Source organism: Mus musculus, chromosome 4, assembly GCF_000001635.26.
Source record: "Mus musculus strain C57BL/6J chromosome 4, GRCm38.p6 C57BL/6J".
In the NCBI taxonomy this organism is placed as follows: domain Eukaryota; kingdom Metazoa; phylum Chordata; class Mammalia; order Rodentia; family Muridae; genus Mus; species Mus musculus.
The window spans coordinates 130,104,443-130,129,103 of NC_000070.6; the positions used below are offsets into that span (position 1 = coordinate 130,104,443).

At 48.3% G+C, this 24,661-nt stretch overlaps 1 protein-coding gene and 1 long non-coding RNA gene across 2 annotated transcripts; one reads left to right on the forward strand and one right to left on the reverse strand.

Annotated features, from left to right (window-relative positions):
* Positions 1-1,012: 1,012 nt before the first annotated feature.
* Positions 1,013-3,676, reverse strand: Gm40258. The gene is made up of 2 exons (XR_868200.3): positions 3,159-3,676; positions 1,013-1,147 (listed from the first exon to the last, which is right to left on the reverse strand). It is a non-coding gene; the product is annotated as a predicted gene, 40258 (long non-coding RNA).
* Positions 3,114-23,692, forward strand: Pef1 (penta-EF hand domain containing 1). Its single transcript, NM_026441.4, has 5 exons — positions 3,114-3,208; positions 16,726-16,999; positions 20,621-20,776; positions 21,212-21,355; positions 22,811-23,692. Exons 1-5 carry the CDS (start codon positions 3,185-3,187, stop codon positions 23,038-23,040), a joined length of 828 nt encoding a protein of 275 aa, NP_080717.2. The 5' UTR covers positions 3,114-3,184; the 3' UTR covers positions 23,041-23,692.
* Positions 23,693-24,661: the final 969 nt, after the last annotated feature.

Here is a 24,661-nt window from a genome sequence, read left to right on the forward strand (position 1 = left end):
AGCCTTGGCTGTCCTAAAAGTAGCTCTTTAGACCAGGCTGGCCTCCAACTCACAGAGATCTGCCTGCCTCTGCCTCCCAAGTGCTGGGATTAAAGGTGTGCACTACCACTGCCTGGCTGGCATCAGGCTCTTACAATGTCCTGTTCTAGACCATGAGAGTGGCACCTAGAAACCTCTAATCATTGTTTAAGCTTGAAGAGACCAGCTAACTCCATCTTGTCTTCCTGACTTGTTCTGAGTCATGCTCTCTGGCAGTTACTGTGGATTCCAGGAATTACAGGTCTGACTGATAAACATCGTGGGTTTGTAGTCAAAACTATGCCTCAAACAGCAGCAACTTTGCTACTCTGCAGAAGGTTCTGTATAATCCACTCCGAGATAATGATTACCCAGGCCACAGCAGGAGCAAGACTGCTTTTGCCACCAACCTTTGTCCCTGACATAAACTCAGAGCTCTCCTGAGCGCCATGAACACAGGGTGGAGAAGGCTGCTTCCTGTTTCTTGCAGGATAGCTGAATGAAATCAACTTCTGTCCTGCGTCAACCACTTTTTTTTCCATTTTGTCTTTTGGGGTGAGTGGCCAGGCATGATTTATTGAGCCAGACTTCTGGCCTAGAACTCAATATGACATTAATAATAGCATTGAGTTGTTAAAATATTCTGAACTTGGCCTGAAATGCTGGCTTCTCTGTCAGTAATTTTTTATATTGATTTATTTCATGTGTATGACTTCTGCTTGTGTATATGCACGTATGCCACATGTGCATGGTGCCCTTGGAGGTCAGAAGGAATCCACTGATCTCCCTGGAACTGAAGTGATGACTAGTGTGACCCATCATATGGAATGCTGGACACCAAACCTGGGTCCTCTGCAAGAGCAACAAGGGCTGTTGAGCCATCTCTCCAAAACGATCCACTTTTTTGGAGACATGATCTTGCTATAAGGCAGCTATCCTCCTGCTTCAGCCTCCCACATATCGAGACTACAGGCTTGCACCATCATGTCCCAGGTCACCATTTATCTTCTTTTTATTATTTAATTAATGTACCAGGATATGATGACCAGGATGCTCTTGAAAGACAAGGTATCTTAGGTGTGGTGTTGAGGATGCCCCACTCACAAGGTAGTAGTATTTCAACTGGAACCTGGATGACAAGAAAGAAAAGAGTGGAAAATGAAGGGGAAAGCAATCTAAACAAAGAGAGGCTCAAATCCAAAGGTCTAGAGATGGAATGCGCTGGGTTTGTTTTGGGGTGGTGGCCAGGCCAGCATGGCTGGAGTAAACTGGCAAGCACAGCAGTGGCGTCAGTGAGGCCGGTGTCACAGGCTGGGGAGAGGTCCTGTGGGCCAATAAAGGCATAGGGATGAGTTTAGATTGTATTAAGAGTGGCAAAAAACCCTCAGAGGAGTTTAGAGAACGACAATATCGAATTCACACTTTAAAGCACCCACTCTGGCTTCTCCATGGAGAAGGGAGCGGGGCTGGAGTTCACTAAAAAGACATTGGCGATGAGGCCAGACTACAGAGGGGTCCTGGAGCAGAGGGGTGGTTGGAACATGGAGCAAAACCAGATGATTGATTATATATACATACATATATATATTTTATTTTCTGAGACAGGAAGGATGAGTTTTGTGGAAATGATCAGAGAATTCTTACGCTGGGCTAGACTGCGACACAGTGGCAGTACTGGAGGGACTGAGAGGAGTGGCTAATGAGCTGGGAGCCATGGGGGGAGGTGTTAAAGAGAGGGTGGGACAGGAGGAGTAGATGTGAGAGGCCATTGGTCTTTATGAATGAGTGTTGTAACCCTGAGTGTGAGAGGCTGTGACTAGTTCATTTTTAAGTTAGCATTTTCCTAAGTTGTATTCCAGAAAACTGTGACTCAGAGAGGTTAAATGACTTCTTCAAGATCACACAGCTAGAAACTGTTTAAAAAAGAAAACGAACAACAGGATCTGCTCACTAACGCCAGTGCTGAGGGGGAAGCTGAGCAAAGAAATAAGCCAGCGGGGCGCTGGTGGGTAAGGCTGGGCCAGATCACGAAGGAACTGGATCACCAGACTTGTCTTCCTCTGCAGGTAAGGATGAGGACCGTGCTTTGCAGACTGTCCTATGGCCAGTACCACGATCAGCAGTGGGACTGTGGAAAGTGCCTGGCTAGATTGAAAGCTCAGGACTTTTTATTTAAAAAGTATAGTGTTGGCACTGTAGATACTGGGGATACAATTATAAGCAAATCAAACACAATTCTTGTCCACATGAGAGTTTTTGTTGTTGCTGCTGCTGCTGTTGTTGTTTGAGACAGAGCCTCATTATGCAGCCATGGCTAGACTGGAACTGTCTATGTATGTATGCTTGCTTCTGCCTGCTGAGACTAAAGGCATGTGCCACCAGGCCCGGCCACGTGGGAATGTAACTAATCAAATAAACATGCAACCAAGTTTAGAACCTAAACCCCAAGAGCCAAGTACAGGAAAGTTGGTAACTTAGGAACTGTGATTTGACCTACAGAGGGAATAAAACCTCCTTGTTGAGACCTAGTCATCTACTGACACTAGTTCTAGGCCGTACTTTGCTGAGGAACTCACTGTGAGTTTAGGTAACTAAGTCATTGCCTTTCTGAGCCTCAGTTTCCCCATACATAAAGATAGGAGCACCGTGACATCTTAATTTTCCTTCTCTTCTGGCGGTCTGACCTTTCTCCACTGTCCACGGGTCTGTTTAGTACCCACGTTCTAAATGGCACCTGCATTCCAGGAAAGGCTTAAGTTCTCAGTAGCCATGGCAACCGCCTGGGCGTTAGAAGTAAAGTGATCACGACAGTGACGTAACTAATATGCGTCAGGTTATAATATGGCCTTGCCAGGTTATAATATGGCCACCACAGAAACAACTGACCAAGTCTCCCCATTAGATAACTACAGCTGGCCAGGCCCGAGGTCCGCTGCAGGTCACGAAAAATAAAAACAAACGAGCCACTACGGTCAACAACACTTCCGGACACTCCTACCCAGCCCTCTGTAAGGTACCAGCTCACCGCCTGTGACTTCCGTTTGTTGACCGGAAGATTGACAGCCTGTCCGTCCAATCACAATCGGACCCGCCCCAAAATCCAACCAGGAGCGGCATTGGGAGCAGGAAACTCCGCCTACCACAGTTGTGTGACGTCATAACCGCCATGGCCAGCTATCCAAACGGACAGGTGAGTTGTAGTGGCCCCTGCGTCAATATTTGGGCTTGTCTATAGATCCGGTACCACTCTCCATCCTCGGCTCTTTCTCCCCACTTGATCCGCAGCCTTTTCACGCAGAGGTTTACTTCAACAAGACTCTGTGTGAGCGAGAAACAGGAGGGCCAGTCCGTCGCGCTCGTTTTACGTCACATAGGACCACTCGAGGGGTTGTTTATATTGCGCAAAACTGGCTTTGGGGGTTTTGCTGTGAATTGATCCGGGCTGAACCGGACCAGGGTGCTTAACTCAGGTCTCCGTGGGGCGGAGTCCTCTGTGCTCTCGAGGCGTTTAGAGCTCTTTTTCCCTTGGAGTCTTTCTGGGCGTAACTTGATAAAAACAAGTTGCCCGACTCTCTCAGCACCGTCCTGCGACCGAATAATCTCGGGACAATCAGTGGTAGGAGGTACCAGAAGTGAGATTACACCCCTCACGGTTGTCCAGCGTCCTTTCACACGTAGGAAAAGTGAAACCCAGAGAAGATATGGAGTTTATCTAAGTTACCAAGTAGTTAGGCAGCAGAGCCAAGGTCAGAACTTGGGTTGTCTGCAACTGCTTCTTCCTTCCTTTCTAGCCTGCCTTGAACCAGCCGGGAACATCATTTCAGTGTGATTTATTTTGTGGCCAGAATTAGGTGACATAGAGGTGCCAAATGCAGTTTTGAGTTAAAAGTGGAGCCAGATCTTTGCCGCATTAGTTTTAAGTCTTTTTTTTTTTTTTTTTTTTTTCCTGATCCAGTTTCCTCTCATAAAATGGACCAAGTAGTAAGAGTCCACCCCTCACAGAGTTATTAGGAAGAACGATGTGATTCCTGTAGGCATATGCTATGCTATACGGTAAAGTGTAACATCACTTTGTAGGAGTTTTCAAAGCAGGCCCCTCACTTCGAAATAATTTGGACAAAATAATCGTCCTGATCACAGAGTAGTTTAAGAGATTAGTCTCATGTATGGAAAGTGGAATGCAAAGTCAAATGGGTTATTACCAAGCTTTGATTGGCCATAGTCACAGACTAAAAGATATTTAAAGGCCTATGTGGTTTATATAGCATTTCTTACATTTACTTTGTGTGTGTGTTGGGGGTGGGGAGAGGGCGGCTACACATGTGCACATGCACAGGAATTATTTTTTTCTCTATCATGTGGGTCTTGGGGATCAACCTTCTTGGGCCTTTCAGCAAGCCCCTTTACCCACTGAGTCATCTTGCTGGCTCCCACACAGCAGTTGGGCCCCCATTGTGCCCATATGAAGACCCTGTAAGCATGCAGGGCTTATTATTTTGACTTATAGCTGAGGAGCAAACCCAGAGAGGCTTAGAGGTCTCACATAGCTGGTGAGGGTGAGGCCAGGGTTAGAGCTTTGAATTCCACTTATTGCATACTTGGCAGAAGTGAGTAGAGGCCAGTGTGGGCTCCAAGTAGGAAGAACTACCACAGCCTGGCTTCCCAGACTCCGCCCCACTTGCTGGGTTTTGTGAGATGTTAATGGGTGCTCTTGATAGAGGATCCTGTGGTTAAGCAAGCTTGGGAACTGCTCTGTTAATACAGCGTGGTAATGCTCACTGCAAATCTCCCAGAAAGTCATAGAATGCGTCATAGTCCTAAAAACTTTCTTAACCAGGGACCACCCTACCCCATCTGTTTTGAATTACGTCTGCTCATTGTTTTGTGACAAGCTGGTGTTCCACGGGAGCTCAGGTTGGGAAAGCATTCCCATAGTACATATTTTTAGTGGCTGGTTTGTATCAGAATTACCTGAGAGCTTGTTTAAAGGACAGATTTGGGCCCCATCTAAGACCTGCTCTAAGCTTAGATGGCACAGATCCCACCCCCAAATTGTGAGGGGTGTGTGTGTATTTACCTGTGTGGGGACAGTAAACATCTGTAAACCAAAAGTTGACAATTGAGTGGCTGCCTCAGTTCTCAGTTGTTCCCCAACTTATTTTTTGAGGCCATCTCTCAATGAACAGGGAACTCACTGAGCCAGATTATCTAGCCAGTGAGGGATCTTCATTGCCTCTGCCTCCCCGGGCATACTTTGTCCTACCTGGCTGAGGATCCGTGCAAGTAGGTTGTCTTGCTTTCATGGCACACAGTATACCAGTAGAGTGATCCTCCTAGCCCCAGTAATCTACGTCTTAATACGTGTTAGGAATGATTTGTATACACTCTAGAAGCAGTGTCCTGGGCAAGAATCCAGCTCTACCCACTTAAATGTTATATGCCCTTGGCTACATCATGTAATGGCTCGGGGCTTTAATTCTCTTACCACAGAAAGGGAGGAATAGGGCCTGTGGAAAGGGTGCGAGAAGGGTGGGATGCTGCACAGCCTGTAGGGAGCTCTGCAGTCACGGGTGCACAGGGTGTGGCGTGGCGGTGACACTCCCTGCCATTGCCGTGACGGTTACTTTGCCAGGCTGCCTGGGCTTCTGTTGAGGGCAGAATACTGAAAGGGAGCACTAGAAGGAAATGTCTGGAATAGAAGAAGAAATATAGCTTTTATTCCCACCTTAGAGTTGTCCGCCTCCTCATCCCAGGTGTTCTAAGAAAGGAAAACTGCTTGTTTGAAGTCATGCAGAGGCGCAGGCAGTGCTGCCTCCTTCCACCCACTGGATACTTCCGAGGATTACAGCCGTTGGTGGGAGTCACAGTTCCTGTAATTTTCCATTGCCTCCGGCCCAGGGTGCACAGGCGCTGCCTTGGTATTGAAGTAGCAAAAGTTGAGTGCCGTTTGGTTCAGTGAGGGAGCCTCCTTGATGGAACTCAGTGCTTAAGAGCTTGGTCTCTGGTTGGCACATCCCTACTCTGCCAACTTGCTTACAGAAATTGGTTGTGAAGACCTGAAGTTTGGTTTCCTGTTCTGTAGAATAGGGTCATAGCAGTGCCTACACCAGACTTCACTGTGACATGAGATAGAGTCAAGTGTGGCATGTAGTAAGTACTCCGCCTGGGAGAGGAGTGCAGAGATGGAGACTCTAAGTGTTAAGTGGGAGTGGGTTTAAGGTGTTAGGATAGTACAGGAGCGCAGCCCAGGGGTGGGGCAGGAAGGTGTAAGCTGGGGGAATAAGAAAGTGACATTCCAGCTAAGGAAATACTGTCACAAAGACCAGGAAGCAAGCAAGAAAGTGCAGTCCATAGTACGTTTTTCTTAGTGGCTTGTTTGTATCAGAATTACCTGAGCACGTGTTTAGAGAATAAGAAAGTCCAATATTTGGGGTGCAGTTTTAAAATTAGTCTGGTTTTAATGATGAGGGGCCAGAGACAAGAAAACGAGACCAGAGATATTAGCAAGGGCCAAATCCCAAAGGGATTTGTATGTCATTTTGAGGGGACTGATTTCCTCCTAAGAGTACTGAGGGAGGGGGGAGCTGGTGAAAGGGTTTGTCACATTTGTCCCTAAGAGCTGTAACTATGGGGCCTTGAAAGAAGAGATGGAAATGGGAGGGGTGAGGCAAGGGGCAGTTTCAAAGCCATAGAAATCCTCTACACGAAAGAACGACGACCTGGTAACGGCTGGTGTGACAGGCTGTTGGGAGGAATCGCTGAAGGAACAGGTTTACTTTGGGTGACAGAGGAAGGAAGGGAAGGCCCCTGAGAGGTCTCGAAGGCTTTGATTTGGATGACTCGGAGGCAGGAGATGGGAGCAAAGACGCATATGGTGGGAGGGAAGGTCAGGAGGCTGCTGGGTATGTGGGACTGCAGCTCAGGTCAGGGGAGATGAAGCTGGAAAGAAAGATTTTGGAGTGTCAGCACAGAGATGGTAATTAAAGTCTTGGGACAGTTCTTGGCTCGTTGTTCATTGGTTGCATGTTTCTGTCCTTTAAATATTTTAGAAGGCTCTGCTGGTGATGCCAGACCATTCCTTCTGTCTTCTTGTGGCTGCTTAACCCCTTAGCTCAGGCTTCTTCCTCTCCCATCAGGCACTTGAAAGGTAGCTCTGAGCAGGCTTGCTTTTACAGTGCAGTCTCTTCTCTTCCTCATGAGGAGTCAGTATAGACCTGCTTTGATACCTCTGAGCCTCTCAAGGGCTTGGAGGTAGGAGGAGGAGACCTTGGAGGTAAAAGAGTGCAGGAATTTCTGAATCAGGAGGGTCTGAGCGCTCTTGTCACCTGCAGGAGTGCAAATAGAGACTCTGTCAACTGTGAGGTTGAACTGAGCTATCTTGAGGTATAGGTGCCACAGTGAAAAAAACAATGTGCACTTAGATTCTCTCCCGTGTCCAGTGGAAAGCCATGAGACCTGACGGGTGTTTGACACAGACACATACTGGGCCCTCATGTGTGCAGGTGCTATTTAGAGTTCATGTCTCATTTCAGCTGCATGATTTAAAATATACTAGACGGGGGGCCTCTTCATTTTCTCGTCTCTAAAATGGGATGTGCATTTAGCTTTCAGGATCAAGGAACCAGCAAAAGCTGATTAAGTTAAAGCACCTTAGAGAGCCTCAAAACCCTGAAAAATACCAAATATAGCTTATTTTGATCAGCTAGGACCTAGAGATAATTTTTCTGTGATGCTCCAGAAACCATGGTTACTGAACTCTTGCCTTTTGCCCTCCGCCCCCGGTTTGTTTATGGATCTGAAATGCTGCTAGAAAGGTCTGCAAAGACCTGGGAGGGGTACACGGAGTCAAAGACCTGCCTCTCGTTTCTGTTTCAGACCTTAACTTGCAATTCAGTGACCCCGGGACCAACCCAGAGCCTTACACAAGCTTCCTCCCCAGCCTGTTGTGCCTCCGTTGATGGGATGGTTCTGCCTTGTTCATCATGTGCAAGCTGAACCCTGAGTCATTCTAAACACTTGGCTTTCTTCACCCCACCCGCCCCCATCTCTTGCCTAATCCAATTAGTTGCCAAGTCATGTCTAGTCTATCTCTGAAATAGCTTCAGAATCCACCCGTTCTTCCCATCCCTGCGCCTGCTGTCTGGTTCATGCCCTGCCTGCCCAGCACCTGGGCTGCTGCCTTCCCCCAACCCCCAGCTCATCCTCCAAAACCACATTGGCTAATTCTCCCAACAAGGCTCACAGCACATCTCTCCTCCTTAGGAAACCCTTCTGTGGTGCTCTGCTTTCTCCCACATAACTCTGCAGAGCAGTGCGTCTCTGTATATAAGCACTATATATGGAGACTTACAGGTACCAGGCACTGTGCTGGGCCTGCTGCAGGTGAGGATGGTGGTGGATGAGGGTGGTGGTGGTTATGATGATGGTGATGGTGATGATGAAAGAAACTCTGCCTGCCCCTAGGGAACTTCCTGTTGGGTGAGGGAGACATTGGACAGGCACAGATAACTCACCCACCAACTGAAAAGCAGCTGGAGTGGTGCTTGACCAGGGAGGGTGTAACAGGCCTTCCTTTCTGGGTTCACTGTGTGCTCTTGCCATTCCCTGACCACATCAGGCTCAGGCATAAGTCTGCTTTGTCTGTCTTCTTGTGGGTATAGTGTCCCTCTCTGCTTCTTTGTCTGTCTTCTTGTGGGTATAGTGTCCCTCTCTGCTTCTTTTGGTAGAGAATACCTCTGCATCTTTCAAAGACCGGCATGTCACTACTAGCTTTGACCAAAGCAATTTTGGGGGGAGAGGGATAGATAAATACATAAAAATAAATAAACAGTGTGCATGCTTATTTGTTTATTTGGTTTGTGCTCTTCCAAACTTATGTAGGGATGGGACATGGGACACTCTGGGCCTCCAGAGCCCCTAGCTAGTAGTGCACAGAGGTAGACAGGAGAGGAAATGTGGCTATAAAAGCTGCTGGTCTCTTCCAGGGGACCTAGCTTCTTCACCCGGCTCCACACAGTCTATGTGTGACTTCTCTGAACTCAGGTTTCCTTTCCTCTAGAGGGGCACTGTCATTAATAGTCACTGCTTGTGAAGATCTTGTTCCATCAGGCTTCGTGTGATGAGCCTCATTTCATTCCTGTAGCAAACAGTATGAAGCAGGCACTGTTACCTCAGGCTCCTGAGGCTTAGTGAAGGTAAGTGAGCTCCCAGTGCGCTGATACGTTTTCCTGAAACTACCTCTTTCATTCAAAGAGACAGAACTTTCTCCAGACCTAGCAGAGAAGTTAATGTGCCTTGAGATCAGTAAAGACCAGGTACTCGATCCGTTGTCTGTCATACTACGTACTCAGCGTGTGTAAGTTTAACCTGCCTTTAAGAGAACAGTGTAACCAACCTTACCTGCCTTGGATTCCTCATGACCCAAGCGAAATGCAGAGCTTTCCGTTTAAGTTATACACTCCCATGCCCTGACCCAGAACAGTGTCTGTGTTGTAGTTATTTGCTGGAGCAGCCAATGTCTCTGCAAGGTTTTAAGCACTGTTCTGGGGCAATGAAATAACTTCTTATAAAACCCTGCTAAAGATCTCTGCAGAAAAGTGTTCCTTAAGAGCTGCATGGTGGGCTGGTGAGATGGCTCAGTGGGTAAGAGCACCCGACTGCTCTTCCGAAGGTCAGGAGTTCAAATCCCAGCAACCACATGGTGGCTTACAACCATCCGTGACGAGATCTGACTCCCTCTTCTGGAGTGTCTGAGGACAGCTACAGTGTACTTAAATCAATCAATCAGTCAATCAATCAATCAATCAATCAATCTTTAAAAAAAAAAAAAGAGCTGCATGGTAGTGTGTGCCTTTAATCCCAGCACTTGGGAGGCAGAGGCAGGCGGATCTCTGAGTTTGAAGCCAGCCTGGTCTACAGAGATAGTTCCAAGTCAGCCAGGGCTGCACAGAGAAACCTTGTCTCAAAAACAAAACAAAACTAAACAAAACAAAGAAAAATGTCCTTCATTTCCTTCATGGGCCATTTTTCTGTGCTGTTCAGTAAATAAAGAGCAAAGACATTTGTTTGAGTTCAACAGAAGCAGTGAAGACACCACAGCCCGGCTTTTTTGTCCCCTCACTCCAACAGGAGTTGCTCTGTTTTTGTTCCTTATTACATGAGGTGGTGGTGGTGGTGGTGGTGGTGGTGGTGGTGGTGGTGGTGGTGGTGGTGGTGGTGGTTCTGTTGTTTGTTTTGAGGCAAGGTTTTTCTCCCTAGCCCTGGCTGTCCTGGAACTCTCTCTATAGACCAGACTGGCCCTGAACTCACAGAGATCCCATCTCCTGAGTGCTGGGATTGCAGGTGCATGTGTGCCCCCATACCTGACTCCCTACTGTGTTAGTGATGAAGTTTGTGTTCGTGATTGATTGATCTAAACTCACATGAGCATCTGAAGAGCCCTAGGAAAAAGGGATTTTTAATTTTGGACATCTTGATCCCTCAAACAGACAAGGAACAAATGAATCTCCCCAAAACTCCTTCCTTGTCTACCTGTAGGGTGGAGAGACCCCGAGGACAAGGGAAATAGGATGCCTCAGATTGTCTAGACTGGAAGCCCCAAGAGCAGGGCTCATACCCACCCACGCTTATTCTTTTTCTCTCTCTCAACGCCCAGTGTGGCTCCACTTGTCAGTTAGTCACAAGGAGCCAGCGGGCGCTCCCAAAAGCCTGTTGCCTCTGACTCTTCTCTTTGGCTCTTAGACTGCTTTTACAGTGGGGAATTCTGTCTCCTGAAGCTCACAGGCATACAGAACAATTGAAAACTACTTAAAGGGATTGGAGCTAAAATGTCATTAAGACAGATTTATAAACTATAAGCTATATTGTCTCTGGTATCCTAACCATAGGACACTCGTATGATTCAGGAGTCTTGGGGAATAATTGGTGACCAATTACATTGCTCTGTACAACCAGCTCAACTGAAACATTTGGTCCTTTGGAACCAGGTTGGGTCGCCATACAGCTTTCCAAAAGAAAAAGACGTGTCCTGGGAATGTCTCCTATTGAATCTTTCCATCTCCACTGCCTCTGCCAACTGGTAACAATAAGTCATCCACACCCTTGAAGTGGCCTCCAGGAAGCTTCTAAGGCAGGAGAACAGGTGCCTGCATTTCCAGTCTGGAGTAGGACCAAGCCCTGCCCATGAGGGGCTCCATTTGCCACCTAAAGAGCTAACAAAACTTGTCACAAAGAATGAGGTTCAAACCATTTTACTAGATGAGTAATGGTGTTATTGCAAATACATATAACTGATACCTTCTGACTGGCAAGCCCTTATAAAAACAATTTTTACCACTGGTCACACACACACACACACACACACACTCTGCTACTTATGATCAGTTAATCAGACAAGGAAAGGTTGGACCCCAGGCTCAGCAGCTTTCGAGCCCTGGGCTACTACAATGGCTACAAAGTTCAAAAGTCTACAGAGCCCTTTATAGACCATGTTGGTCACCCACACAGTGAGCTATGGAAAACCAGACAGATAATAAAGATGTTACTGTCATCTTACCTTTCAATTAGCTCTCAAAAAAATGCAAATTCTTACTGCAAAACAAACAAAAGTTCCCTTCTGGCAGTGGTCCTGTAGCTTTTTAATCCCAGCACACAGTAGGCAGAGGTAGGCTGATCTCTGTGAGTTTGAGGCCAGCCTGGTCTAGAGAGCTGGTTCTAGGACAGCCAAGGCTACATAAAGAAACTGTCTCAAAAAAAAAAAAATAAAACAAACAAACAAAAAAAGAACCCCTCTTCTTCATTGTGTACTTGCCAATCTTTTTTATGGTATACTGATAGAATAAAAGCCCACAAAAGCCTTGGCACAGAGGGGCTGCCGGCTGAGACACTGCAGCAGCCTTGTAGCCCTCTAGGTTTTAAATGTGGAAAAAGAGGTCATTTCCAAAAACAGTGTAAACAAACTTACTGATAACACCAGTGTGGTAAACCTCTTCCTGATGGGGAAATGGTTGCACTGGGCCAGTCAGTGTCCATCTAGAGGTGATAGCGAAGACAATCCAGTTTGGGGGACACAAGACTTGAGTGCCAAGGGTGGCTGGATGATACAAGCAGACCCTCTTTGATTCCCAGCCTGTGGTGCCAGTGCCCTCCCCCTGTGCTGCCTCTGTGAGAGCAGAGTCTGGAAGCAGTTTCCACACCTTGTGGTGTCTCTGCCGCATGCCACCCAGCTCCGTCCCAAACCTAAAACATTAAGAGGTTTAATTACCAAAAGTAATTCTAGATTAGATTTATCTATAGTTAAAGCTATAAAATGAGATGTAGTAGGAGAGGTAAAGAGGCACCCACAGATGTGTGAGAATCCCTTCCAGTGAATGCTTGACTTGTCTTTAGATAAATCAGACCGGACTCTAAAAGGAGTTTGGCTTGCCCAGAGCTCTTTCACAAGTCAGATTACAGTTTATTCCCAGCTGCTCCAAGAAACTCCAAATTAACAAAATTGATTGTTATTCTATACATAACCCCCAGACCCTTGATAATGGTTGCTAAGCCAAGAACTTGATTCCTCAGAGCACCATGGACTCAGTTGGTGTTTGTATGACTGAATCCCCATGAAGGGCATTAGAGACACAACAGATGGCATTTCTATTATTGCTAAATAATCCTGGCCTTCCAATTGGCACATTCAGTCCCCAGTTTTAGACTTTCAGTGAGTTAAAGACAAAAGTAATAGTTTTCTGAAATCAAGCTGCCATTTTTTTTTCATTCCGTTATGTCACCCTTACCTTTCTTCCCTGGGTTGGACACCCCCTTGTCTCAATGGGGTAGTGACAGTTCGGTATCTAAATGTCCTTTGCCCTTGGGGCCATGAGAAATATCTACCCAAACTTTCTTGGATAGAAGTTCCCCCAATTGGCAAAATTAATGGTCAATGAATGGGAACAAACTTAGACAGCTACATCAGCTAATCCAGGAACGACTTCAGACAGACCATATAGAAGTATTATTTAGTGCATGGAATAATCCTGTTTTCTATACCTCCCAAAAGTTTGTTAAATGGAGGCTTTCACATGATCTCTGTGTTGCTAATGCTTGTCTTTATTCCTCGGTGTCACCCCCATTAGAGTTCACTCAGAACTACCATGTTATAGTTACTGATTTAAAATACTGCTTTTTTTTTTACTGTTCATGCTGATGATATGAAAATTTTCAGTGCCTACTGTCATAAGCAAGCACCTATCTCACTCCCATTGAAAAGTACTTTGCCAGCCTCCAGTAGGAGGTATAGAATTTACCTACCATGAATTCACCTTACTGAGCAAAACTGGCCTGATACTTACATATTTCATTATATGGATGATATCCTATTATGCCAAGTCTGGCATGGCTGCAGAAGGGACGATGTGACATGGTTCCTGCCCCTGGAGCAGAGCCAACTAGACGGGTCTTCTCAAGTTGCTGTAGGAGCAAGGCTTCTTTGCATGACGATGTACATACTTTGCTTCATGTTCCTCCTTTGGAGAATGTTCTCCAGGCCAAGGTTAATGACTCCGCGACAGTCTGAAGCAGCATGATTCTGGGATGTTCCTCAGCAAAATGAATGCTGTGACCTTCAGGATAGTCCTTAAGGCTGTGGGGAAGAACTCTGAAAACATGAGTTCAAGAATATATAAATTAGTGTAAGAACTATTCTTTACAGGATTTTTCAATTGTGCAGAATATAAGGATTCAGTGTGAATTGTATGAGGGGCTTCATGGACCTGAAACAGAGAACAGAGGCAGCTGCACTAGAGTCAGTCAGGAAGATGTTAAGGAAGGAGATGTGATTTGGTCAATAGAGGGAAAAAACCTGTGTAATGAGAGAGAAAGGAATAGTTAAAAACAAGGCTCAGATAGATGGTTATATGCCATCAGTAGTAAGATGGTGGTCTTCTCCACAGAAGCCATCAACAACTAAATTTGATCCAGATAGTCTTCTAAGAATTATAAAAAGGAGTCTTAATGTTGCTTGTATCAGCACAAACAACTTACTAAACTAAATAAAAAGTTTATGGTTCAAGTAATAAAAGTGAAGTGAAATGTAGCTGATCCTGTGTTCAAGGAGATAAAGAGATTTAGGAAATGGTGATCTCAGGGCAAGATCTCACCAAGCTAAGCTTATTGTCTGTGTTTGCTTTTGAATAAGAAATACTTTGGGCTTTTATTCTGTAGTGAACTACAATCCAGAAATAGAGCACACTTGTGATCCAGATCTTGAAGCTGGAAAACACAGGTTTTTGGTCTGGATCTTAAGGAACAGTGGCCATGAAAGCTTACACCCAGGCATGGTGCTACACACCTTTAATCCAGGAGACAAAGGCAAGCAGATTCTGGAGTTCAAGGCCAGCCTGGGACAGAGCAGGTTCTAGGTAAAGAAAAGTTTAGGTCCAGGCGTGGTAGTACACGCCCAGCATTCAGGAGACAGAACCATCCAGATCTCTAAGTTCAAGGTCTGTCTACAGGGCACATTCTAAGTCGGCCAAGCTTAGACAGTGCAGAAAAGCTAACTCTCTCACATAAAAATAGTCGCTACATCTAGACTTGGCAACCATAAACATTGTGCCTAGTGAACCACATAGGACTTGCTGTGTGTAGAAAATATGTACTTGCTGTCTTTTTCTAAGTGTCAGGGGACTAAGGTCATAAAATGCTGATTAGTGGGAGAATCAAAAGAGAACCTGGGACCGGGTAGTGGTGGCACACTCCTTTAATGTACTTGGGAGGCAGAAACTGGTGGATTTCTTTGTTGAAGGCCAGCCTGGTCTTCAAAGTGAGTTCCAAGACAGCCAAGGCTATACAGAGAAACCGTTTCTCGAAAACTGAGAGAGAGAGAGAGAGAGAGAGAGAGAGAGAGAGAGAGAGACAAACCTGGGATAAAAGATAGAACTGATATGCAATTCCTAAGGAAATAGCTTATACAAATAAAAAGACAGGGCTTTGGTCTGCATGAGAGCAGAACACTGAGCTGTCAGCCTGCACCCAGCATTGACTCCGAGCCATTCTTCTGTCACTCCCTCAGGTCCCTCTCCCAAGTCCAGGCTGGTCCTTGGCACCACTAGCCTATTCTATTAAAGATATAAATCTGTTTTTAAAGAATTTACAAACGTCAATAGAAACCTTTGTTCATTTACAGTTTGCCCCAGCAGAGTTCCGCTAGGTGTCCCATGCTAGTTACAGCTAGTGGTTTGAGTCCTGGAACAAAGACAGCTTCCCCAAAGATGCTTAGATTTACCCTTCTCTGTCTGTCTGTCCTTCAGCACTCCTTTCCCCTCAGTCATGAAATGTTTTTAGCTATTTTTGGATGGTTGTTTCTTTCCAATATACCTAACTTTTGTTCCCCCAAACCAACAGAGTGACTCTTTTTTTAAAAAAAAATTATTTATTTATATTTTATGTGTATTGGCATTTTGTCTGTGTGAGGGTGTCAGATCTTAGAATTATAGACAATTGTGAGCTGCCATGTGGGTACTGGGAATTGAACCCATGACCTTTGGAAGAGGCAAGCAGTCAGTGCTCTTAACCACTGAGCCATCTCTCCAGCAGTGACTTTTTTTTTCTTCTTTTGGTTTTCGAGATAGGGTTTCTCTGTGTAGCCATGGCTGTCCTGGAACTCACTTTGTAGACCAGGCTGGCCTCGAATTCAGAAATCCTCCTGCCTCTGCCTCCCGAGTGCTGGGATTAAAGGCGTGTGCCACCACACCACCACGCCGGCTTCCAGCAGTGACTCTTAACAGCATAGACCCAGAGCTATCGTCTGGACAAGCCCTTGATACTTTTTATCTTTCTGTATCTCAAAATAATTTCAATTTCTTTCACAAGCCTCAGAAGAAATTATTTTGGCGGGGTTGGGAGGGACAAAACTCTTTCATTCCATCCTATAAGGACTCTATAATTCCATTGCTTCCGTGTGTACTTTCTCCAAAAAGTACACACCCTGTTTCTAATACACTAACTGTTCTTTATTAGGGTCTCACAGAAGGCAGAGGGAGAGAGTGGAGGATACATATTTGGGTTGTATCTTGTTTAACTGCTCCAAGAGGAAGTCATTCCATTCTCCTTCCTTAATGCATTAGTGACATGAGTCAGTGGGGGACAAACCTGAACTGTGGTGTCTGGTCATTGTCCCTACTGCCCTGTGGATAGGCTCTCCGCCTGCCTCAGAGCATGAGGCTAGGGAATATTCATGCATCGTCAGCGAGTGAAGGCAAGGAGGGCCTGCTGTGCAGGGTCTATGCTATGAGTACATCACTGGTGGCTGATGAGGGCCAGGGCTGTGTGCTGTGAGTTCTGCGGGTAGAGGTGGAAGTCCCGAAGGCTGAGCATTCTGCTTGATTCATTCATCTGTTCAGATAAGTACTACTGAGCATCCATTGTATACTGAAAGCTAGTGATAAAGCCACAAGCCAGGCGTGACCCCAGGCCTTGTAGGACCTTTGACTGCAGGAAAGAGGAGTCAGGAGGGCAAAATTCCAACTTAGACTCAGTACGACCTTGGCATGACTTTGAGTAACTAGTTGCTTCCCTGGAAGCCTCAAGGCCACCTAACCAAAGAGCTGAAAGTCCAACCTCACCTGTAGAGTCAGTTATAAGGATGGCAGTGTGGGTGCTCTGTAGCTGTAAAGTGCTATGCTGTGGTTTTGCTCATCATCCTGCTTGTGTCTGTTCTTCCTGCAGAGTTGCCCAGGAGCTGCAGGACAGGTGCCTGGAGTACCCCCGGGGGGCTATTATCCTGGTCCTCCCCATGGTGGGGGCCAGTATGGCAGTGGACTGCCCCCAGGTGGTGGCTATGGAGCTCCTGCCCCTGGAGGACCCTATGGATACCCCAGTGCTGGAGGAGTCCCCTCGGGAACTCCAAGTGGACCATATGGCGGTATACCTCCAGGGGGTCCCTATGGTCAGCTACCTCCAGGGGGTCCCTACGGTACCCAGCCTGGACATTATGGACAGGGTAAGTAGAATCTCCAGTTCCAGAACCCAAGCCTAGAACCTCAGCCCTGGCCTATGCTGTCCACATCCCACCCTTCTCCTTCTTGTAGATGTGCAGGTATCCTGGTCTCTGACACATAGCCCCTCCCTTCCTGCGCTGTCTCTGCTGACAGAATGAGAGTTCATCAGTTAGCTTTGTTGGGCTCTCATCTCTAAAGTCCTCTTGGCTTTCAACAAGCATTTTTATTGCTTGCTCACTTTCCCTTGTGTGTCAGCAGCTGAGTTCCTGCCTCAAGTGTCTTCATTCTGGGTGCTGAAGGAGCATTCCATTCTGGGGACATGTTGTCCTTAGGGTAGAGGAAAAAAGTAAGAAGCTAGAAGGGCTGGGTGGTACCTCGTAAAGCTCTTCTCAGAAGGACTGATGTCACATCCGCTCGTGTACTTCTCCCTGAAGCGCATCCCACTGTGAAGGCTGACCCCAGGAGGAGACGGTTCACCTCTCATAGGGAGTCTTAGGCAGTGGGCGGGGCCGGACAGTGCCTCTGGGAAGGGAGCTCAGCAGATGCCTGGCCACAGCAAGGTAGTTTACAAGAGAAGAAACTCCATCACTGAGCAGGGGACTGACCTCATCTGTACGAAGGAAAGATGGTGTCATTACCGAAAGCTTGGCTTTAAAGGTCAGACACTTGCTGACCTGACCAGACTGTCTCTTTACACCTCAGTGCCCTCCTCTGTAAAATAGGGACAGTGCCACAACCTCACAGGCCGTATTAAATGTGAAGCTGCAGCTTAATGCTGGGCACAGCGCATGGGTCTAATAGACAGGCAGCATTCTATGAGAGGACTTGTTATATGGCTGAGCAGTGTTGGCATTTACTGTGATAGGAGCTGCGGCAAACCAGAGGGTGGAAGAGAAGGGAAGGAAGATGCAGGCTGGAGGGGAGGTGTGCACAAGACAAGGAGGACAGAGATTGAAGAGCAGAGGGTGGGGGAAGTGCATTCCTGTCCTTGCTTTCCGGGACTCACTTTAGTGAGCTCCTTCCCAGAGTGGCTGTTCTCAGGAGGCTGAGCACCAGCTAGCTGGCCTGGAACCGCCTGGGAGAAGGGGCTCCAGGGAACGTTGTGCTTGGGAAGCAAGCTGCAGCTGAGTGGATGTACGCAGGCAGGTAGCCCCGGGGGAGATGCCCAAACCTCTGGGGTTCTGAGCACTGCCAGCCAGTGGCATTTATCTTCTCAGAGCCAAGCTCTAGCTGTTAGCTTTCAGCTCAGCAGCTCTGCACTGGATTTCCATATCCTACAAAACATGGTGTCTGGGCTCGTAGAGTTCTAAAGGGAGAAGAGCCCTGACTCTGAGGCCTGTCCCCGCAGAGCCCAGGAGTGGCAGGGAGGAAAGGCGGGACATGGGTCACGTGGGTCACATGCTCAGCCTCCCTCTTTGCTGCTTCCTCTCTGTGCCTGCATTGCCCCTTCCACTGATGCTCCTGATGTGTGCTTCACTTGCCTTAGGGTCCTTGGAAGTTCCACCTCCAAGGTGAGGGCCACTACTGTAAAGGACAGAGCTGACCATCAGAGACGCTCCTCCGCCTGCTGGAAGATCCCAAAGGGCCTTTCCGGCTTACCCACTGCCGTCAGCCCTCACCTTCCATCCAGCAGATTTCGGAGTGCTCTACACACAGCCTGAGCCATTGCCCCCTTCCCCTCCTCCACAACTCCTCAGCCCTTCAAACACAGCTGAAATACCCTCCTCCTCCCCGCCCCCATTCCAGCCTGTGCTGTGGACTTTGTTTTGCTCTTGTCTCATGTAATTCATTCCTGCTGCCCTTGGATATGGTTCATGTTATAAATATGGAAGTTGGCATTCAAAGAGATTACTTACTTAAACTGAAATTACACAACTAGTAGTCAGGACTTGAATCTACAGCCACGCTCTTCTGTATGAAACTAGCTGCCAGTGGGGGTGGCTGTCCTTCCCCAGTGACCTGCTTGTTCCAGTTTGGTTTCTTTTGTGATGAACACCATGACCAAAGGCAGCTTAGAGGAAGGAGGGGTTTATTTGGTCCATCATTGACAGGAACCAAGGCAGGAAGCCTAAAGCAGAAACCAAGGAGGAGAGCGGCTACTGCCAGACCTTTTGCCCGCCCCATGCTCAGCTAGCCCTTTCTGTTCAGCACAGGCCCACCAACCCAGGGATGGCGCTGCCCACAGCGGGCTTCTATGTCAACTAGCAGTAAGACAGTGTCCCACATACATGCCCACAGGCAATCCCTTGCCCAAAAACCAGGATCATAAAATGGGCCAGGGGGGCTGGAGAAATGGCTCAGTGGTTAAGAGTGCTGACTGCTCCCCCGAAGGTGGTGAGTTCAAATCCCAGCTACCACATGATGGCTCACAACCATCCGTAATGAGATCTGATGCCCTTTTCTGGGGTGTCTGGGGTGTCTGAAGAATGAATGAATGAATGAATAAATAAATAAAAATGGGCCCAGGACTTTAAGAAACTTGCCACCCATGGGATTTTAGTAAGTAAGCCCTAGTTTCAGAAAGGCAGTCTGACTTCTCTCCTGCCCCACACTTTCAAAGAAGTTTATCCAGGAAAGAGTTTCTGGGCCAGGCTTCACGAGACTCTCCACGGCAAAGCTGATTCTCAGACCCTGTATGGCGGGCGGGCACATATTCCTAGGCCCTCAGATACTGAGTTGCAGCGTTTGGAGGCACCAGCCTCGCAGGCCACTAAATGTACAGTCTGCTCTCGCCACTTGTGGTCACACTAAGTGTCCTTTGTTGTCCTCCACTGATGTATTTCTTAGCTATGGTCTGGGCAGTCCTCAGTTGAGCCCCTCCTCTACTCAGGTGCCCCAAGTGGACAGCAAGCACTAACCAGTGCACTGTTGTTTTAAGTGGGCAAGCCTGCTGGGCAACTTTTCCTTCTGGCCTCTCCTGGGTCTGCCCTCTACACTGTGCATGTCCGTTTCCAATATGAAATGTAAAGAAACCCCTTGTGTGGCCTGTCCACCCTGCTTCACTAAGACAGCCTAACTCTGCTTTTCTTTGTCCTTTAGGCCATTTACAGAGATTTCTTGCTTTATTGGGGGTGGAGTATAAATCGAGTAGAGAAGCTATTGGGATAATACGTGTTGCAGGCCTCCCTCAGAAGGGCATGGAGGACAGACCGTGAGGCCTTGTGGGTAGCACCTGAGATTGCTTTCTGTTGCTGTGGTAAAACTGATTAGGGGAGGAAGAGGTTTACTTGAGCTTATAGGCTGCAGTCCATCATTGAGAGAAGTCAGGGCGAGAACTAGGAAGCGGGAACCATGGAGAACAGTTTGCCGGCTCCTTTGCAGGCATACACTTTCTGAATGGCCTTGAACAGCCCAGGACACCTACCCAGGGAATGGTGCCACCCACAGAGTGGGCCTCCTACATCAGTTAACAATCATGACAGACGGTCTCCCGCAGGCCAGTCTGCCTGGTGCATCAACCCTTCAGCTGGGCTCCTTTCTCAGTGACTCCAGGCTGTGTCAGGTTGGAGATTAACACTAACTAGAACATAAGGGGGAACATGTGACCAGAGGAGGTTCTCAGAGTGGCTCAGCAGCATTGCTTCTCTGGGTCTGACTGCCATGGTTCACATCCCTTTCTCCAGGTGGTGTCCCCCCGAATGTGGATCCTGAGGCCTACTCCTGGTTCCAGTCAGTGGATGCCGATCACAGTGGCTATATCTCCCTCAAGGAGCTGAAGCAGGCCCTAGTCAACTCCAACTGGTCCTCATTCAATGACGAGACATGCCTCATGATGATAAGTGAGTTCCACACGGTTCCTCAAGCATGCAGGCTTGAGCGGGGTCAACACTGCCTGACAGTTGGCAGAAGTGCACACGTACTCAGTCTGAAGAGACCTCTAGCCAAGGAGGGCGCCGGCTTCAAGACACACTCTCCTTAACTTGGACCATTGTCAAGTTCTAGGTTGCTAAGTTACAGGCTGGTCCAGTTTCTCATTGTGCAGGTAGACACTCCCTCTCCTGGTAAGAGACTATAGGCAAGGGTCAGCATGGACCCAAGGCTTGGAGCTAAGCCACTAGCCCTGCAGAATCTGCATGGGACAGGGATGAGTGTCCAGGTGGAGGGCTGGCACTGCAGTTGGTCCCGTGACTCAGGCCTGGGAGAAGGGCTGCCTCAGTGGTCTCTTGGCCCTCAGTCTTGAAGCCTTCCTTCCTCCTTCCCCTCCTCCCACTCAGACATGTTTGACAAGACCAAGTCTGGCCGCATTGATGTCGCCGGCTTCTCAGCCTTATGGAAATTCCTCCAGCAGTGGAGGAACCTCTTTCAGCAGTATGACCGGGACCGCTCGGGCTCCATTAGCTCCACAGAGCTGCAGCAAGGTAAGGGCCTTGTGGGCACTAGCTAGACTCCTTTTCATTTCTTAAAACACCTTGAAGATTTCCCTGTCGGTGCCCCTGCCTGCTTTACCACCCATTCCACTGTTCTGAACCTGGATGGTGCCTTGAGCCAAGCTCCGGGGTCAGACAACACTGGTCTAAATCAGTGTTGGCCTTCCTGGTGGCAGGACTCCAGACAGTGCAGAGTGGAACAGTCCCTCTGGCATCAGCGAGATGAGACCTTGGAGAGCAGTACGGCTCTTTCTTGTCTTAGCATGCCGCATGGAAAGAGCTCACTTCTGTTGTCATGTGGCCAGAGGCCGTTTCTCTTCAACTCAGACCCAGAGCCTTCTGAGAGCTTCGGATGGGTGAGAGGACCTGGGGCCACAGTGCCACATCTGGTTCTAATCTGACTCTGGAGGTCAAGCCTGCAGCCTGGGCTAAGGCCAGTAGGTTACAAGGACAGATGGCTAATGTGGCTATGAGCACCCAGTGAGGAATTTGATCATCTTAGTGACTGGGAAAGGGCTGCCCAGAGAGTCTAGGTCCTTTGTCATTCAGTCATGCAGTCATTCAGACAAAAGTCTGTGGCTGGGGATGAGCACACCACGCCTGCCCCTGCTGGAAGGGCAGGGTGATCACACTGAACGCTCCCTTGCCAGCTTCTTCCATGGATGTTGGTGAAATTATAGCAACAAGGAAATTAGCACTTACTGTCTGCCATGCCCCAGGTCCTGTGATACGCATTGCAGTGGATTCCTGAAATCCGTTTTCCCGAGGGCTCGGTCCTGTTTGCCACTCCACACAGATTGGTGAAGGATCCTCCTGGTCTCACTTTTACAAGGGGCAAAGCTGAAGCTGCCTTCCTTGCTCAGGGGCTCACAGTGCAGGGCGCTCAGATGGCTTCTGGGCAGGCAAGGAATGTGAAAAGGCAGGAGGCATCTCAGTGGAGGCAGGGAGTGGCACGCAGACTGTGGCCTCATATGGGGATGTGACTTTTATTTAAAACAGGACAGTGTGTGAGGCACTGTGCCAAGTGCCATCATGACTGCCTTTAGTCCTTGTCAGAGCACAGGTTAAGCATCATCCCTGCATGAATGGCAGTGAGGGGCTAGTGAGGAAGCAGGGGACCAAGAACCGCTGAGGTGCTTGTGCTGAGCTGCTCCCTCACCGGGTGGTTAGTGGTGCACGCTTCCTTCTCTGGCACTCATGCAGCAGATGGTCACAGGTAGACCACTGGCTTCGCTGGCATCTCATGAGCCTTGATAGTGAAGAGATGGGAGGCAGGGCACACCCAAAGAAATCTCCTGTGCTCCTGATGTCTGACTGGCTCCCCAAGACTTCTCTGTCCTCATGGTTCTGAGCTGATCCCTCAGGACCCCTGATCTGCTGTGATCTAGTGCTCCCGTTCCTAAGAAGTGCTCACGTCAGGTCTCTTCCTGTGCCCTTCCCCTCCAGCGCTCTCCCAGATGGGCTACAACCTGAGCCCTCAGTTCACGCAGCTCCTGGTTTCCCGGTACTGCGCACGCTCTGCTATTCCCGCCATGCAGCTTGACTGCTTCATCAAGGTGTGTACCCAGCTGCAGGTGTTGACTGAGGCCTTCCGGGAAAAGGATACCGCTGTACAGGGCAACATCCGGCTCAGCTTTGAGGACTTTGTCACCATGACGGCTTCAAGGATGCTATGACCCAGCCTCCCTAAAGGGAGTGGAGCACACCAGGGGATGTGGGCCCCTCCTTTCCTCCTCTCCTAGCAAAGAGTGTTTCCTAGCCTGAGCTAGGAAGGGCGGAGCTTGACTATCCTGGGCTGTGGAGTGGTCTTGCCTTGGAGTAGGGGCCCTAGAGTAGCAATGGAGTTAGTGTCTGGCCAGCTGTCCTGGCCTCTGGCTTTCCCCCTCTACTCCCTGATGCCAGTGCTAAGTGCTCATTGGCTGCCTACTTGTCATCCCTCACCGAGACCATCGGGTCAGACGAGCCCAGGTTCTGCACAGTGGAGTCAGACTGAGCTGAGAGAGATTTGCTGGGACCAGAGCCTGGGGTCCCTCAGCTCCTCAGTCCTTGTATGTTAACATTAATTTTCCTGAGGCTTTGCCTGCACAAGAAGCTTGGACATTCTGCCATCTCGGCCATATCTGATGAGGCTCATGACCACCAAAACTCGGACCCCTCACTGGGCTGCCACGTTCCACCCAGCTTCTCTCCCCAGGAACATTGTCACATCCTACTGCCAACATTGTAATTTGCTTGTTTGTTTGTTTTTTTTCCCCCATTTGGGGCCAAAAGTCCAGGAAACTGTAAGTGTCAATAAAAGAAAGACTCTGTAGTCCCATGTTTTCCACCATGACTTCTTGACTGTGTGTCCGTGTCCATCCATCCATCCTTCCATCCACTCCCTCGCTATAGAAGCATCAGCTGCTTCCAAGCCATACGAAAGAAGCTGTGTTAGGGACCTTAGTGACCGTCTTGTGTGCCAAGATGAAGTCAGGGCCCTGACAGGTTCCTCTGTGACTAGGATTTGTCCAAAAAACTGCCTGTGTTTCTTAAAGTTTTAGGGCTGCCATTCTGGGCTGAAAGCAGCCACCCCAAGACCTCTCACAGTGTGGTCCTTTTATTATCTTAGGCCTGAGTTTTATCTCCCAGACAAACTCCATTTATGAAGTCATAACTCTCCCCCTACTTTTATTAAGCACAGACACCAGTACCTGCCAGTTGCATTTCTAGATCAGCATGATACCCAGTCTGCACTGTGTCTGTAATGAGCTGACAGAATTTCAATCAAAAGCTGAAGACACCAGACATTCTAGTTTGCTGGGGGGGCCTTATCACAGATAATGGTGTGATTATCCTCTGGCTTCGGGAGATGGAGATAAGAGCTCTGGGGCTCAGAGGCCTTCAGCAGGGCGGTCCTCCCTGCAGGGTGGGGGTGGAGAGTGGCTGCGACTGTTTTCCAGGTCACAGGCCAGTAGGCCTGTCAGGCTCAGCCATTTCAGCTCCTCTGGGCCGCTGTGACTCCGTAGTCCCAGAATTAATAGTTCAGATCAGATCCTTGAGGCCAGCCCCCTCATTTCTGGAGGGAGCCCTTCTTCAGGCCCCCAAGGACTCCAGCCTCCACTTGCCAACCTCCAGTAACCAAAAGAAAACGGGGGTAGGGTGTTGTAGGTTGCCTGTTTTATCTTTAGCTAGCACACGTCTTACTGTTCAAACCTACAGCTTTGGAAACACCATCCACTGGCCCTAGTTCTCTCTCTTGGGCTGGCCAGAACAACTCCCTCCTTTCTGCATGCCATTCTCCTGAACACTTGGGCCTAC

Bases quoted from the DNA above. Each gene is read 5' to 3' on its own strand.
- Pef1 (NM_026441.4), top strand. From the start codon at position 3,185: ATGGCCAGCTATCCAAACGGACAG. The intron at 3,209-16,725 runs GTGAGTTGTAGT...TTCTTCCTGCAG, and splicing joins CCAGCTATCCAAACGGACAG to AGTTGCCCAGGAGCTGCAGG. The intron at 17,000-20,620 runs GTAAGTAGAATC...CCCTTTCTCCAG, and splicing joins GCCTGGACATTATGGACAGG to GTGGTGTCCCCCCGAATGTG.